Source organism: Trichomonascus vanleenenianus, assembly GCF_965637985.1.
Source record: "Trichomonascus vanleenenianus strain CLIB 3782 genome assembly, contig: TRVA0_048S, whole genome shotgun sequence".
Classification (NCBI taxonomy): Eukaryota; Fungi; Ascomycota; class Dipodascomycetes; order Dipodascales; family Trichomonascaceae; genus Blastobotrys; species Blastobotrys vanleenenianus.
Window position 1 is genome coordinate 84,806 of NW_027481839.1, and position 15,103 is coordinate 99,908.

The 15,103-nt window shown below is 49.5% G+C and overlaps 6 protein-coding genes and 1 non-coding gene across 7 annotated transcripts; 5 read left to right on the forward strand and 2 right to left on the reverse strand.

Moving 5' to 3' along the window:
* Window positions 1-1,608: 1,608 nt before the first annotated feature.
* On the forward strand, window positions 1,609-2,484 carry SPS19 (2,4-dienoyl-CoA reductase (NADPH); the record flags this gene model as incomplete). The annotated part of the gene is made up of 1 exon (XM_076687025.1): window positions 1,609-2,484. The coding sequence occupies one exon, from the start codon at window positions 1,609-1,611 to the stop codon at window positions 2,482-2,484; it is 876 nt and encodes a 291-aa protein (XP_076538767.1).
* A 683-nt stretch (window positions 2,485-3,167) lies between these two features.
* Window positions 3,168-3,558, forward strand: TRVA0_048S00958. The gene has a single exon (XR_013062097.1). It is a non-coding gene; the product is annotated as an uncharacterized misc_RNA (transcript).
* Window positions 3,559-4,126: 568 nt separating this feature from the next.
* SPS18 (Sps18p) lies at window positions 4,127-5,215 on the forward strand (the record flags this gene model as incomplete). The annotated part of the gene is made up of 1 exon (XM_076687026.1): window positions 4,127-5,215. One exon carries the CDS (start codon window positions 4,127-4,129, stop codon window positions 5,213-5,215), a length of 1,089 nt encoding a protein of 362 aa, XP_076538768.1.
* Window positions 5,216-6,066: 851 nt separating this feature from the next.
* TRVA0_048S01002 (uncharacterized protein) lies at window positions 6,067-6,879 on the forward strand (the record flags this gene model as incomplete). The annotated part of the gene is made up of 1 exon (XM_076687027.1): window positions 6,067-6,879. The coding sequence occupies one exon, from the start codon at window positions 6,067-6,069 to the stop codon at window positions 6,877-6,879; it is 813 nt and encodes a 270-aa protein (XP_076538769.1).
* A 387-nt stretch (window positions 6,880-7,266) lies between these two features.
* Window positions 7,267-7,608, forward strand: TRVA0_048S01024 (uncharacterized protein; the record flags this gene model as incomplete). Its single annotated transcript, XM_076687028.1, has 1 exon — window positions 7,267-7,608. The coding sequence occupies one exon, from the start codon at window positions 7,267-7,269 to the stop codon at window positions 7,606-7,608; it is 342 nt and encodes a 113-aa protein (XP_076538770.1).
* Window positions 7,609-9,091: 1,483 nt separating this feature from the next.
* CCC2 (heavy metal translocating P-type ATPase) lies at window positions 9,092-12,412 on the reverse strand (the record flags this gene model as incomplete). Its single annotated transcript, XM_076687029.1, has 1 exon — window positions 9,092-12,412. The coding sequence occupies one exon, from the start codon at window positions 12,410-12,412 to the stop codon at window positions 9,092-9,094; it is 3,321 nt and encodes a 1,106-aa protein (XP_076538771.1).
* Window positions 12,413-13,121: 709 nt separating this feature from the next.
* URE2 (glutathione peroxidase) lies at window positions 13,122-14,196 on the reverse strand (the record flags this gene model as incomplete). The annotated part of the gene is made up of 2 exons (XM_076687030.1): window positions 13,122-13,823; window positions 13,972-14,196. The coding sequence occupies 2 exons, from the start codon at window positions 14,194-14,196 to the stop codon at window positions 13,122-13,124; spliced, it is 927 nt and encodes a 308-aa protein (XP_076538772.1).
* Window positions 14,197-15,103: the final 907 nt, after the last annotated feature.

The window sequence follows — 15,103 nt, forward strand, 5'->3', positions numbered from 1 at the left end:
TCTATTCTTACTTAATGGAGTTACATCTCAAAACAGACATGGCGGATTGTTCCTTGTTCACAGTAGCTACAGGGGCACCACCAATGTTACAGCTTCAGAATATGCCGGCGGCAACAATTGAATAAAAAAAGTGGATATAGCAGGTTACTGCCTGCTCATAACGGCAAGTGGGTCGAATAATTCAGCGACGACATGTATTTCATCAGCTTTTTCGAACAAATGGGGTACATGAGCAGCTGTAACCTCAGCCAGAAAGAGTCGTTGCCTACCATCTATAATTGGTCTAATCTCTCTACCTAGCTTGATTTTTATCCCATCATCTCCCATTTGGCCAGGCAATGGAGCATAATCAAGGACATTGTATAGCGGGGATCTGGGATCATCGGTTACTACAGGTGATGCGGCAATTCCAAGGGAAAACCTCTCTGGATCATATTCAAGACGGTCAAAGCCCATTGTATCCAGCAGATGGTAATGATAACTGAGAGAGGAGAGAGAGGTAGAAGAAAGGAAGGGAGCAGAACAAGTTATTTAATAGCACTAGCAAGACTAAAACTTTTGACGTTCAAAATGTGGCTACAATGCCGCCAATTTCAATTTACCGGTACCCAAAGAGTTTGTATGTCAGTATTTGGCCGGTGCCTATTGATTTTGAAACAGAAGAACCTTTCCAAACCTTTAGGGTAGTGATGATGTCATAGCTAACCTCCAATTGGAGCGATATTCATATGGGGGGACATATGGCTGCAAGATCTCCGCGAAGCGGAGCTATGGGGGTTTGGGGGCTAGCCCCCAAGTCAATTGAAGCTGAGGAGCATCTCCGCGGAGCGGAGCTACGGGGGTTTGGGGGCTGGCCCCCAAGTCCATTGAAGCAGCGGAGTATTAATTAATCATTAGTGAAGATAACATGCTGTGATTCTGACAAGATATTAGCAAATGGTAATTCTTGGGGCAGAGATAATGGTGGTGATTTACTCTCGCTTGGAGAGATAGGGAGTGCGGTCTCTGGGGACCAGCTCGACAAGCCAATAGAACAGAAATAATAACACCTCGCAGCACCAAACCCACACGAACCAATTGAGGAACTGCGGAAGGGCCTTCTCGGTGCCCCTGATTTTCGATCGAAGCACCACCGAGACCGCCTGGACCGAGATTGAAACGAGGCCTATGGCGATGTGGACCCTTTTCTCGCACTGGCCGCGGAGCCGAGCTTCCAGCTGCCCCGCTATGCTCTCCTCGTGGCTAATCTTCTCATAATAAGGCACACGGCTGTTGAGACTCGCCAGTCTGCGGCGATCATCGCGGTTGAGGTAATATGCCCAGCTAATCACTCCGGCGATGAACCCCCCATTCAACGCATAAAACAGGTGGGAAGACGACGCTATTTGCACCCACGAAAGCGCAAGACCGCTGGTGACCCCCGACATGGACCGATGAGCAAGCGAACCCCTGATGATGGCGATTGGGGGAAGCCCTGCATGGACACGACGTAAAACGAGACCTCGGTCCCGCTGAGTGCCGACCCCACACCGTCGAACTCCATTCGATCTGTGAGATATATAAAAGACCGGTGGTGGGGTATTGAGATGGAGTGAAAGCAAAAGAGAAATGCCAAACACACTTGATAAGTCTTATCTCGAAACCTCTATTTATAAGCCAGGCATTTTCGCTGGCAAGGTCGCCTTCGTTACGGGTGGAGCCGGTAGTATCTGCCGTGTTCAGGTCGAGGCGTTGGTTCTGCTCGGAGCCAACGCGGCGATTATCGGGCGAAACGTCGAAAAGACGGTATCTGCGGCCAGGGAAATTGAACAACTGCGTCCAGGTGCTAAAGTGCTTGGTATCGGTGGTGTAGACGTGCGGAAAGTCCACGATCTCAAGGCGGCTGTCGACCGGACGGTAGCAGAGCTGGGGCGGGTTGATCTGGTCATTGCGGGTGCGGCGGGTAACTTCCTGAGCAACATCAACAACCTATCGACGAACGCGTTCAGGACGGTGGTCGAAATTGACCTTGTTGGCTCGTACGCTACCGCCAAAGCCACCTACGAGCAGCTCGTCAAGAACCAGGGTCAGATCATCTTCGTATCAGCCACACTTCATTACACGGGTCTCCCACTTCAGATCCATGCTTCTGCTGCCAAGGCTGGGGTCGACGCCCTGGCACGGGCGCTGGCGGTCGAGCTGGGTCCTCTCGGAGTTCGCTCCAACGTCATTGCCCCGGGTCCAATTGCTGGTACCGAGGGTATGGACCGTCTGCTGCCTCCAGGCCAGTTGGATGCTGCGCTGAAGAAGATTCCGCTCCAGCGAATGGGCACGACTCAGGAGATCGCCGATGCTACGGTCTTCCTGTTCTCCCCAGCCGCCAGCTACATCACTGGTCAGGTCACCGTCGTTGATGGTGGCAATTGGCACATGGGCAGCTACCGGGAAATGTACCCGGAGAAGCTCAACGAGCTCAACAGCGATATCGCCAGCGGCAAGTTGTAACTAACGCCAGATGAATATGAGGGAGTGTTCGCTTTCAATTGATCTTGGGGGCCAGCCCCCAAACCCCCGTAGCTCTGCTTCGCAGAGAATAACCTGGGCTCCGCGTAGCGGAGATAGCCGTGTCTAACAGAGACCTGACGATGTGATAATACATGAATTGTCCATGGAAGATAAACAAACCCCTCAAGAGAGAATTGACACCGACGAAGCGATTCGTCTCTTCAATATTCCCGTTAATACATGGACTACGTTACCATCAGGTAAGAAGCAAGGGTCCATAAATTTTGATCGCTACAAGATCTCCGCGAAGCGGAGCTACGGGGGTTTGGGGGCTGGCCCCCAAGATCATTTAGCCATGTTGATCTATAATGCTAGGCTTCTGCAGGTTGTGGTCAAACATTACACCCTGAAGCAGAGCAAGAATTCCTAGCTCATGGTTCTTAAAAAGGCATTGAGAGCTACGAAACGTGCTTGTTGAAGGATAACATGCAACCAGTCTCTCCTGGGTTATCTGTTGCAATCTTTTGTTAATCCCGTTGCTCTAAGTTAAACTCTCGGTTAAGCGCCCAACATGCCACAGCCATAATGTCACAAGTCTACTTCCCCCTCACCAAAAGTATAAATAGTGCTGCAATCGCCCCGTTGGCCTCTTCTTTTCCTCTTCTCGTGGCCTATTCGGCCACCAAAGCCCCATTCGACTCCTCTGTCAGGTATTAACATCATCGATGCTGACAGTGAGCATGGTGTCAGGTCGTCTTACCCAACATCACTTCCAGTGCGGGATCAAGAAATTGATATTTGTTTTGCGGATCTTCGTGATCTTATAATTCGGACTGTGCGAGCCCGGGGTTTATTACCGAGCGCGCCATTTGCCTACCAGTTGTAGAGGAAGGCGACACGAATATTTGTTCTATTTCGATAACTTTCTATCCGAAAAATGTTTTCCGTTTCGATAACTTCCCACCAGATGAGCTGAGTTAAAGCAGTTTCTGTATAAATAGGTGATCTCCTTTATGGAGACCGAACGATTTCCACCCGGTATATATAGATAAATATAAAGCAGTTGAACGCTTTAAGATCTGTGAATGAGGCAACTTTGTAAATCGTAGCCCTTAGAGTCTACTACAAGGGTCCATTCAATCAACAACTCTCCATAAAGCCGAGTTGAGCACCTTTTGGATACAGCCAATGGCAAAGAACGCGATAGATGAAGTGACACAGCATTGCAATGCCTTTACCCGTAGATCGATGGTTAACCTCCGGGGTGTATTCGAGGGCTGGCCCTCGAGCTCCCGTAAGTAGGGGGGTTGCATCCCCCCCCCCCCCCCCCCCCCCAAACCCACTGCTACTGTTCGATTCAACCAGATCTCCGCGCAGCGGAGCCCAAGGGGGGTTTGGGGGGACTTGTCCCCCCATAGCGTACTCCGAGAGCATAAAAAATTCTTCGATTACACAACTATACCAAAATTTACACCGTTTATAACCGTTCTATTTAACGGTGGTAAACTGGCTGGTCGTATAAAGTTCAATTACCGGGCATTAAGAGACGTGGTGTTTGTAGCCGCGCCCCGACATTGAACACCCCCCCTTTTTCGTTTACTTGCGCTCAAAAACCCACCTCCACGTAGAGAGAGAAAACCAAATGGCCGACTGGACGGTGGACCCAGAGAATCGACGAAGGCTTCTTGCGCTCCAGAAGACGGGCGGAAACAAGAAATGCTTTGACTGCGGTGCGGCAAACCCGCAGTGGGCGTCGCCAAAGTACGGCATCTTCATCTGCCTCGACTGCGCGGGCATCCACCGGGGACTGGGCGTGCACATTTCGTTCGTACGGTCCGTTACGATGGATCAGTTCAAGCCGGACGAAATGAAGGCTATGGAGCTCGGTGGAAATGACAAGTGCGCCGAATATTTCGATGCTGAAGGGCTGGATCGATCGCTCGAGGCCTCCATCAAGTACAACTCAACGATCGCTGAGGACTACAAGGAGAAGCTCCAGGCACTGGTAGAAGGCAAGGAATGGGTGCGACGCGATCGACCCGCGCATATTCCGTCGCGACCAGGGTCTGCTGTGTCGACGACGAGCAATATGACGAACAGCACGAATCGCGTGGGCATGATCACAAGCAACAACACCAGTAGCGCGAGCCTATCACAGAAGCAGAGAAATGAAGCGTATTTCTCCGAAATGGGCTCGAAGAACAGCTCAAGGCCGGACCACCTGCCTCCGTCCCAGGGCGGGCGATATGGCGGATTTGGCGGTGGACAGACGACTAATAATGATGCGACGTCTTCTTCGTCCGAAGGATTGTCGCTGGACGAGCTGCAGAAGGATCCATTGGGGACTTTGACCAAGGGATGGGGCTTCTTCTCCAAGACTGTTACGAAGAACGTTTCGGAGGTGAGCGAGAACTATATCAAGCCCAATGTGCGGAATTTTGCTGAGAGCGACATTGGAAACAATGCTCGTAAGGCCATGATGCAGTTTGGCCAGAAAATGCAGCAGACGGGCAAGTACGGGCTTGAGACGTTTAACAATTTTACGCAGGAGCAGAAGCGTGCGCTGAGGAATGGCCAGGGGGGTGACAACAGCCAGTACTCCAAACTGTTTGATGGTATGGGCGAGGAAGGGGAGATTGCACCGGCGTTTGGCATGGAGAGGCCCCAGGAGAAGACTAAACTGGAGGGGATCAAGAACAAGAAGGACGACGACGAGTGGGACAATTGGTAATTTTTTTTATATACATATATATTACTAAATAACACCGGGCCCATATATATGCTGTTTTGCCTATTGTGGATTAGATTAACTTGTTAGGGCTTATTATTTATTATGTACATCACGTGACCATATTGCCAATCGGTTTTAGAGTAGAGGTGCGGCTCGCGCGGCTAATGAGACATGCATATGGGTAAATATTTCAGATTAATGAACAACCACATGAGCTTTATTGATATCATACCGGAATATATTATTTGAAAGTGGCAATTTATATGTGTCTCTCTATCCTAAATACAGTATCACCAAATTCTGCGACAAAAAAGTACAAGATATGAACAATTGGCAATGTTTACAACGTTGTGCTGATCTGCGGATATTATGCACAAGGCGAGAGGCCGGCGTGATGTGTGTGTTAACCTCCCACCGGACCAAGCAAGCAGGCAGACAGACATCATTTCGATTCCACACTCACTCAGTCGAACTTGTATTACCAGTTGCCCTGCTCACATAGAGTATTCGGAAACTCTATCGTTTGATTGCTACGAAAATAGTCAAGCCCACTTCAGGAGGAGAGACCACGTTTTGGCACGGTTGGGGGGCAAAGCAATAGGTTTGAATTCATAGCCAAACGGGTGAGAGTCTTAATTTTTTTTCTCCATACTCTCTGTATTGTGGAGATTGCCCTTTTTTATTTCTCTTTCTGTTTTTATATTTCCTGAAGATCCATCCGATATTTTTAACTGGGGTAATTCGACCTGTCTATTTTATATTTTTATTTGCCTGTATAAAATATTCGGGAGTTATACCGATTTTTTAAGATGCCAGCAGATCGAATGAAACAGGAAGAGACTCCACCAAGCATGCCCAAGTCGTTCATGCGAAAACAAGAGTACCACCGCAAGTACCAAGAGCTCAACACACGGTTTGACAAAAACAGACAGGCCCTATACGAGCAACAAAAGGCGGCCCTGCAGAAACAGCTGCAGGACGTGATTGATGAGAAAGATGACGAATTGCTGGACAGGATTAAAGATTTGGAAGAGGCCAGAGACAATGATCTCCTGCGGCTGAATACCTGGCAGTCGATACTATTGTCGCGCACCCAACTCCAGCATGACAAGGATATGGAGCAGATTGACCGTGAATACGACCATGTCTCTGGCGTCGTAGAAACCAAAATGATGCAGAGACTCGAATCCCACGTCAAGCGGTTCAAAGAAGACAAATCACTCGTAGACGTTTCGTCAGACGCCAGTCTTGAGCTCACCGCGGGGCTCGCTGGCTCTAACGATACTACAGCTGCATTTTTTGCCAAGTCCGGTGGTGGGCAGGGCTCAGCTAACAACTCGCGGCGGCAGGTCAAGCTCAGACGCCGGGACAATACCCGCGGCGGCTCCGGTAGCGAAAGCGGTATCGCCTCAGAAGCTCTATCAGGCCGCCGCACTGGTGCTGCCGAAAAAGACCTCAACGCGTTTCTCAGTGATGTTGACCTCAACGCCTATTCGAGCTCGGAGGCGATCTCGGCATCAGCCGCAGCAGCCGCAGAAAGTGCGGCGGCAAACGCCCCCTCGCGCATTACCAACGCGCGAAACACAAAAGCAACGAAGGCGCTCACCTCACTGAAAACGGACGAAATCAACCAGGACCTGGCGCTACTACGGAGGAAGCGTTAAACATCGTCATGTTCAAAAAAAAGTGATTCCCGAGCTATACGATCCTCCTGCTGTCCAATCATACTATCCACTTCGCCCCCTGCGATCGGCTCATTTTGCGGCTGTGAGGAATTTTTTTTTTTTTCGCCGGTGTTTCGGAACCTTGCATATCGCCACCGTCAAAAAGTAAAACAAGATTATCCGGGCATGAGAGCGATGGTACTAATCGTTGGATGAGTTTGAAGGGTTTTTTGAAGAATTTTTGAGGGTTTGACATTTTTACACTCGCTAAACTTTTTTGGTGGGTATTTAAGAGGGTGAACATCTTGATAACTTTTTCCATTTACCTACCTGCAGTAATTCCTGGGTATCTCATAACATATTCGGTGGCGAAGAGATAAACATATCATGTCGTTGAGAAGCCTGGTCAACCCCAATACGGGGCTGAAGTACGTGGAGATTTTGCCAAAGCCGTCGATGTCGTCGAGTCCATCAGCTCAGAGCTCTGGATACGTTTCCAAGCCTAAGAACTTGCCTCCGAAGCGAAAGTACACCAAGCGAAAGAAGGCGCCTACTCCGACTCCTGCTCCAGTTAGGCATGTTAATAACCTACACGATCTCAGTCATCAGAAGAACGAACTTATGGACCACTACCAGCAGAGGGAGCTTCCATTTGCTATGGACATTTTACACGAACTAGAACAGAGAAAACACATTCAGCATCCGGTGTCTGATATCCGGTCCACTTGATAGATCCACCTCCAACACCGGTCTAAGGCGGCGCGCATTATTTATTTTTTTATTTTTTATTACCGATCATATAATCACATAACGCATTAATGATAATCTATGAATTGACAATGGTTTCAGTAGATACATGTCGCAAGCGGAATGGTAGTTGAGTTCTGTTGTTGGGGCTTTTTTTAATGTGGTGAATTGTTGAATGCTCAGTAGGGATCAACATTATAACATTGTACCTCCAGTCCTTTTTTTGGTGGTGAAAGAATTTTTTTTCCTAGAACATGTTTGTGAGCAGCTTTTCATTATAAGTGCCATTGAGATGATACATAACATTCCTGGTACCTCATACATGATTCAGGGAGCGTTACAAGTTACAGGGTTCAAGGACTGGCCCTGAATCACTTAATGGCACGTCTCCGATTATACTACTCTCTCTCTCTCTTTGTATTCCTGTAACCTGTTATGTAACATTAGAAATACTAATTCGCTCGTAATATTACGGTAGTATGTCATTCATTTCCGGTAACAATTTGGCTGTGGTTCCGCTGCAGGTGCAATGTCTGTGGTATGCAATTGCGACTATTCCATGTTTGGAAAATCGTTTTCTTTGAGTTAGTGTTGAACGGGAGTTTTTTGAATTTGTTAGACTATTACTCTGTAAATGACTTTCAGACTTGTGCGCTTTACAAGTTGACCAGTTTGGTATTGCCCCTAGCACACTAAAGCCATTGACACAGTTCGGTTGATAGTAAAAGATATGAAGACCTACAATGTTGGTGACACTAGCAGACGCTGCTTAACCCTATCCAAGTCTACCTCATAAAGCCCGTGGAACAAATGTTTGGCATATCCTGGTAGCAGTGGTGATGAGGACTGAGACTTGGTACTGAGCTGAAGGTTAGCCATCCCAGGCACTTTTTTCAATAGCAATGCTAAATAATGCCACAAGAGTTCTGTATTCTCCGCGTCGTACGTAATATCTGCGCGTACGGCCGTTGCAGGTACATCACTCATTGTTTCGACAACAGATAGATTCCTAAACGTTAATTTGCCAATTTGAATTCGATCATCCAAAATATCGGTTATCTCCGCAACCACAGGTGGCGGCAGTAGGCCAATGTTAACTGTTTTGAGATGTCTACTCGCCTTCGGGTGAAGATGTCGTGCGGCTCGCTTCACCGAGAACACCCTTACGGGACATTGAGTAAAATTGAAGGGATATCCTAATATCCGCGACGAGTGGATAAAAAATAAATCTGACTAATTGGTGGCCGAAACTGCTAATTTGCCATAATTTTGTCGAAACGTTTGCTTAGCGGGCAAATATGCTTAGCTATTGGTAAGTACCAAGGAACTGCAGAATCATTGTACGGTACAGTGTAGAGAATCATAATTTTTCTATATTACATTGTATCAGGATCTCATAAAACCAGATGATTGTGAATTCTTGTAAGATCGTAGAACACATATTGGTAGATTAATAACTAAACAACTAGCTAGCATGTCTCTTGGGCGGCTTGTAGAACTTGAGAAGATAAGAAGACATAACGACCGAAATGGAACTCAAAGCCATAGCCAGAGAGGCCCACGCAGGATCTAGCCGGGCATTGCCAGCAGGATAAATAGTTCCCGCAGCAACTGGAACTGCAACCATATTGTAAACCAACGCCCAGCCAAAGTTGAGCCGAATTCGGCGCAACACCGTCTTGCTCAAGTCCAGCAAAGTCACCAGACTAGTGAGCTCGTTCCTGCTGCTCATCAAAATGAAATGAGCCGTAGAAACCGCCAAATCGCTACCGCTACCAACTGCAATAGACACATCAGCCGCTGCCAAAGCAGGAGCGTCGTTGACGCCGTCACCAATCATAGCGACTATCGACCGCTTGTTACCCGAAGAGGTAGTCCGCTGGAGGAATTGCACTTGAGAGGCCTTATCGGCAGGCAGAACGTGCGCCAGGACATTGGCCTCGGGGATTCCGACCGCCTTTGCAACAGCCTTGGCCGTCTCTTCATTGTCACCAGTAATCATCCAACACTGCTTGCCATACTTGTTCTGGAGCGTAGCAATGACCTCAGCAGCCTCAGGCCGGATCTTGTCTGAAGTGGCGACCGCCATCAATACGGAATTCTCGACGCCAACCAGAATAACAGATTTGGCCTCTGCCTTCCATTGAGAAAGCCTGCTCGACAGTTCTTCGGGAATTTGAATGTTATTCTCAACCATGAGCTTCTCATTGCCCACGTACATCGTCTTCCCCTGGTACACAGCGGTCATTCCCTTTCCATCAACTTGCAAGATATTAGTGAGGTAGTAAGATTTTTCCTCATCCTTGGATAGAGCGTACTCTCGGACGGCGACAGCCAGCGGATGGGCGGAATGAGATTCGACCTGACCCACTGGGCCCAGCAGAGACTCTTCGCCCCAGAAGTTGGAAACTGAGAGGCCGCTGCCTTCTGTGAGTGTTCCTGTCTTGTCGAAGCATACTACGTCGACGTTTGCCGCTTCCTGGAAGGCCTGGCCCCCTCCGCGAGGTAGAATGCCGTTCTTTGCAGCTACGCCAGTGCCAACAAACAGCGCTGTCGGAGCAGCCAGGCCAATTCCACAAGGACAGGCGACAACAAACACGGAAATGGCAAACTGCATCGACCAGATAACCCATCCTCCGACGTCAATGTCGAGATACGAGGCAGGGAGCGCCCCGGAGTAGCCCAGTGCCAGCCAGATAACCCAAGTCGCTACGGCCAGGGCAGTCACAATGGGCACGAAAATCCCTGTCAGCTTCTCAGCAAACCGTGTAATAGGGGCTGGCCGGCTGTTTCCGTCACGCACAGCCGAGATGATGGAATCGATCAGAGAGCTCCCCTGGGTAGCCGTGACCTTGATCACTACGCTGGTCGACCCGACATTGACGGTACCACCGTACACTTGGTCTGCGGGCCCGTGCTCAACTGGAATGCTCTCACCCGTCAGGGTTGATTCGTCAAAACGCGAACTTTCAGCCACAACAACGCCATCGGCGTAAAGCGAGGTACCTGGGCGAACCAATAGAGTATCATTAGCCTCGACAAAGTCAGAGTCTATGGTCGTAGCGCGCTGGGTTTCTTGGTTATAGAGCTCTACCGTGTCCGGACGCAGGGTGCCCAAAGAGTTAACTGCGCTGGTCGTCTTGGACTTGGATACACTATCGAGCAAGCGGCCAATGAGCAAAAACATGGTTAGGAACACCACGGAGTCAAAGTAGGTCGAGTCGATGCCATGGCCAGACTTAGAGCGCGCCGACAGGATGAGTAGAGCCAGCGAGGCGAAGTACGCAATTGTCGTGCCCAACGACATGAGCAGGTTCATGGAACCAAACTTGAAGATACGGCGTGACCAGGGGACATTTCGAGACCACAGAGACTTTACTTCCTTGATAGCTTTGCGGTGGAAGATATCCGCGGCGCAGAAGTAGACGGGGGTCGCCAGAACAAACATTGCCCACACGCCTCGTGTCACGGAACCGGGGCCAATGGCGTACTCAAAATACGTGTGGAAGTGGCTCGTCTTTGGAGCCAGCTGCATCGCTACAATCCCAATGATAAAGGTAGGGATAGCCACAATGACAGCCAGTCCCATCCTCCACGCAATGGCGTCCTTTTCCTTCTTAGCCAGCTCGATCGACCTCTGCTCAACGGTTGGTGGATGGACTACGGAAACTTTGAACTGAGGGGAGGTCTCAGTGATGCGCTTTGCAATGTCACGAAGCTTCGTGGTGCCGGTGTTGTAGGTTATGATGAGCTTGGGCCGGTCCAGAGTCGGTGGAGACTCGATCTGGACAAGGTCTGCAATGCTTTCGAGCACGTTTTTCGGGCAGGACCCGCAGAACATGCCAGATATGGCGAGTCTCACGGTGCGGTTCTGTGGTGCCGTGTCCTCAACTACTGAAACGATCGTAAAGTCGAATCCGGCATCCTCAATTCGCTCTTTAAGTTCGCTGACAAGGTTCTTATCGGCAACGACGAACTTTCCCGACTTGGTCAGGACTGAAATGTCTGGTTTAGTGACGACAAGGCCCGACACTACGGCCGAGATGGAGTTGGCACACGAAGCGCAGCTCATTCCGTCAATTGAGGCTGTAACAGTGAATCGAGACGAGCCAGAGGAATTTTTTGAGGCACTCCCTTCGACATTGATGATTTCGCAGTCGAACCCAGAGTCTTCAATGGCGTCTTTTATCTCGTTAGCCACGCGCTTGTCGTTTTCAAAGTAGGCGGTGCCCGAGTTGCTCATCAAGTCCACACTCAACTCGACACCCGGGAACTTGTCTCGGACTACCTGTTGGATGCTGTTGACGCAGGAAGCGCAGGTCATGCCGCCAATGGCGTATACAGCTTTGAATCCGCTTGACTTGGTCTCTGGGCCCATAACCACGACATCTGGATGCTCTTCTTCTTCAGACGGTGTGCTTGAAGCCGACTTATTCCGCGACACGAGCCTCTTAAGAGCCGACTTCTGCTTCTCCTGGCACGACTTGCATGCCTTGCGGTGAGCCCTGGACTGGGCCCATTTGTGGGCCCACCGCATCACACCAAGGTCAAAGCCTCTGTCTTCATCCTCGTCATCTTCAATGCCCTCGTCTACTTCAAATCCTTTCTTGGTCAGGAGCGCGATGACCTGGTCGTAGTTATCGGATCTGAATGACACGGTGCGGGTGGTCAGATCGGTGGTGAGCCGCGTGACGAGCGGCTCAACCAGCGCCTCCTTGATAACGCGCTCGCACGAGTCGCAGTGGAGGTTTTTCACTCTAATGCTAAAATCCATCATGGTGCTCATGTTATTTGGTTCGTACTGGACCCTTAAAAACTAGGTCTCTCCTGGTGGCGATTATATATAATCCACCCTGAGCGCTTTTTGCCCTATGCGTGGTTTTCGCCCCAGGCCAAATTTTTGCATTGCGCATCATGCATACCCATCTGATAACTCCCGATTTGATTGGAGGGTCTCAGCCGCCTTTGCTTCCTATTGATCCATCATAATGGTATGACTAGTATTTTATCAGCTCGTCATTTAATACACGGTTTTAGTATTGGTAATACGTTTTGACGCTGAAACTCGTATACCTGTTACCGGAATCAGATTGGTAATCATAGTACTATAACTGTACTGTATAGCCTGATATTCGAGAGCCAACCCTCGAGTTCCCGTGGCTCCTCTTCGCGGAGTTCAATTGACTATATAGACTAGCATTCCAAATCTTTGCGAAGCCCCAGGTACCCTCGTCCAACCCACTTCTTGGGGCGCTGCCCCAGACCCCGTAGTAGGGGGGCTATGCCCCCCAAACCCCCCCTTTTCCCCCGGATTGAGTTCGCTTGTACAGCCAATTATTATTAATAGCTACACAGAAGGTAAACCATTTGAAGATTTAATGGGTTCAGCACTGGTGGTTAGCGTAAATAGAACCAGCAAAGAACAATAGGCCTCGGAAAAGAGATAGATTGGGTCTATAAATAAATAATAATTACAGGCGAGAAAAAAAAAAGGACTAGGCGCTCTCGAGCCCGCTCAAGGCACGGATGACTGCTCTTCGCTCCATCATGAATTTCGTCCACTTGTAAACCTCCGGGAACTCGTTCTTGAGCGAGATGCCAATTCGGTCGACCACGTGGTTCCAGGTAACAAACGACAGGTCTGCAATGGTAATGCGATTCCCGACAAGCCACACAGGCTCCTCAAAGTACTTGGATTCGGAGAGAGGCGTGGTACCCATGATGAACGCCTCTTCATCATCCTCCATTTCCATGATCAACTGCTCCCGCTTCTCGGCAAGCCGCATCTCAACTACGGAATAAATACGCCGCACCTCGCCAACGTACCGCTCAACTGCAGAAGGAATCATCTCCGGGTGGAAGTAGCGGAAGTGAAGTGCCTGGCCGACCATCGGGGCGTGACCAGAGGCCTGGAAGAAGACCCACGACATGATCTGGCTCTGTTCAACGTAGTCGTCGCTGAAAAGCGGGCAATTGGGGCCAGCCCGCTGGCACAGGTATACCAAAATGGCGCCAGATTCCCACACCGACACATCATTGTTATCGTGGTCGATGATGGAGGGGATTCGGGCGTTAGGATTCAGCGATACGTAGTATGGCGACCGCTGTTCCGACTTTTTGAAGTCCAGGAAAAAGGTTTTGAACTTGATTCCGAGTTCAGACAGCACGACGGCCACTTTGAACCCATTTGGTGCGCTCTATTCTTGTTAGCCTACCATCCAAAAAAACCATAAAAAATAATAAAAAATGATAAAAAATTGTTAAAAAATGAAGATGAATTCGTTCATCTTCTAATATTCATTTCCCATCATTTCCCATTATTCCCCTCGTTTCGTAAAGACTTACCCGGTGAGAGAACAGTGTGATGCCGTCGGAAGGGGGATTACGCCGGTATTCAGCTATGCGATCTGTCGTCGTGTTGTTATACTGGCTCAGGTTGTACTCGTTAAGGTCCCCCTGAAGATTATTATTATGGCTCATCACCATGTTGCTGCTGTTGGAGTTGTCCAGGTGGATGGCGGCTAGCGCCGAGCTTAGATTCGACACCGGCTTCTTCGCTTCCATGTTCATTTTACCAAGACCACAAGCAACTAGGTATCTACGCAGTTTTCAGCCGTCCAAATCTAAAAAAAAAGCTGCCCACAAAGCAAGATCCGAGAAGTCAGGAGTGTCGCTTTCCCCAATTGCTCACAAATAAATCAAACACCGCACCCACACATAAAAATGTCACTTTTACCCTCACAATACGCACCCCCCCAAAAAAGCGTTGGGAGACCTAGGCCTTGCTGCCGTAATGATAACGAGGGGGGCGAGGGGGATCCGCGCGAGAAGAGCTCCAATTTGTGGAGAGCGGCCCTCGCGGGCGCAAGCACTGTGGGACGGTGGGTGGGCTATCATCGGCTGCACTTCCTCATAGGGCGATGGCAATGTGATGTTGTTGTGCGGCTTGTGCGGCTCGCGGGATCCGCGCACCGTACTCGGCCCGTGCGGCTCGTGACATCTTCGATGACATCTGCGGCTCGTGGGGCTGGTGCGGCTTGCCAAGATATCGATCTACGGTGCAGGCTTGCGATTTAACGATGCAACCCACTAAAAAGGACTCTGCGAACTTTGTATTCATCGACGGGCCCAATGAAGCCCAAGTAAGGTTAAGATTCGAGACGAATTGATCACTTAAAGTGAAACGCGCGTACAATTGGACGGTCGACGTGGGTATGTGATGGTGATACCAAGGATGGTGGGATTGAGGAGGCTGGACGCGGTTATTTATAGCCCTGAGGGAATAAAACGATATATATTCAAGGCCGCCGTTGTTACATAATGAACTAGTTTGCAGGGACTAGAGGTATACCGGCGGTGAATCGAACTACTTGCAGGCATTACCGGGATATCGCGGTGAATCGAATCAATTGCAGAGGTTAACGGGATATCAGCTGAATCGAACTACTTGCGGAGGCTAACGGGATAGCGCCGGTGG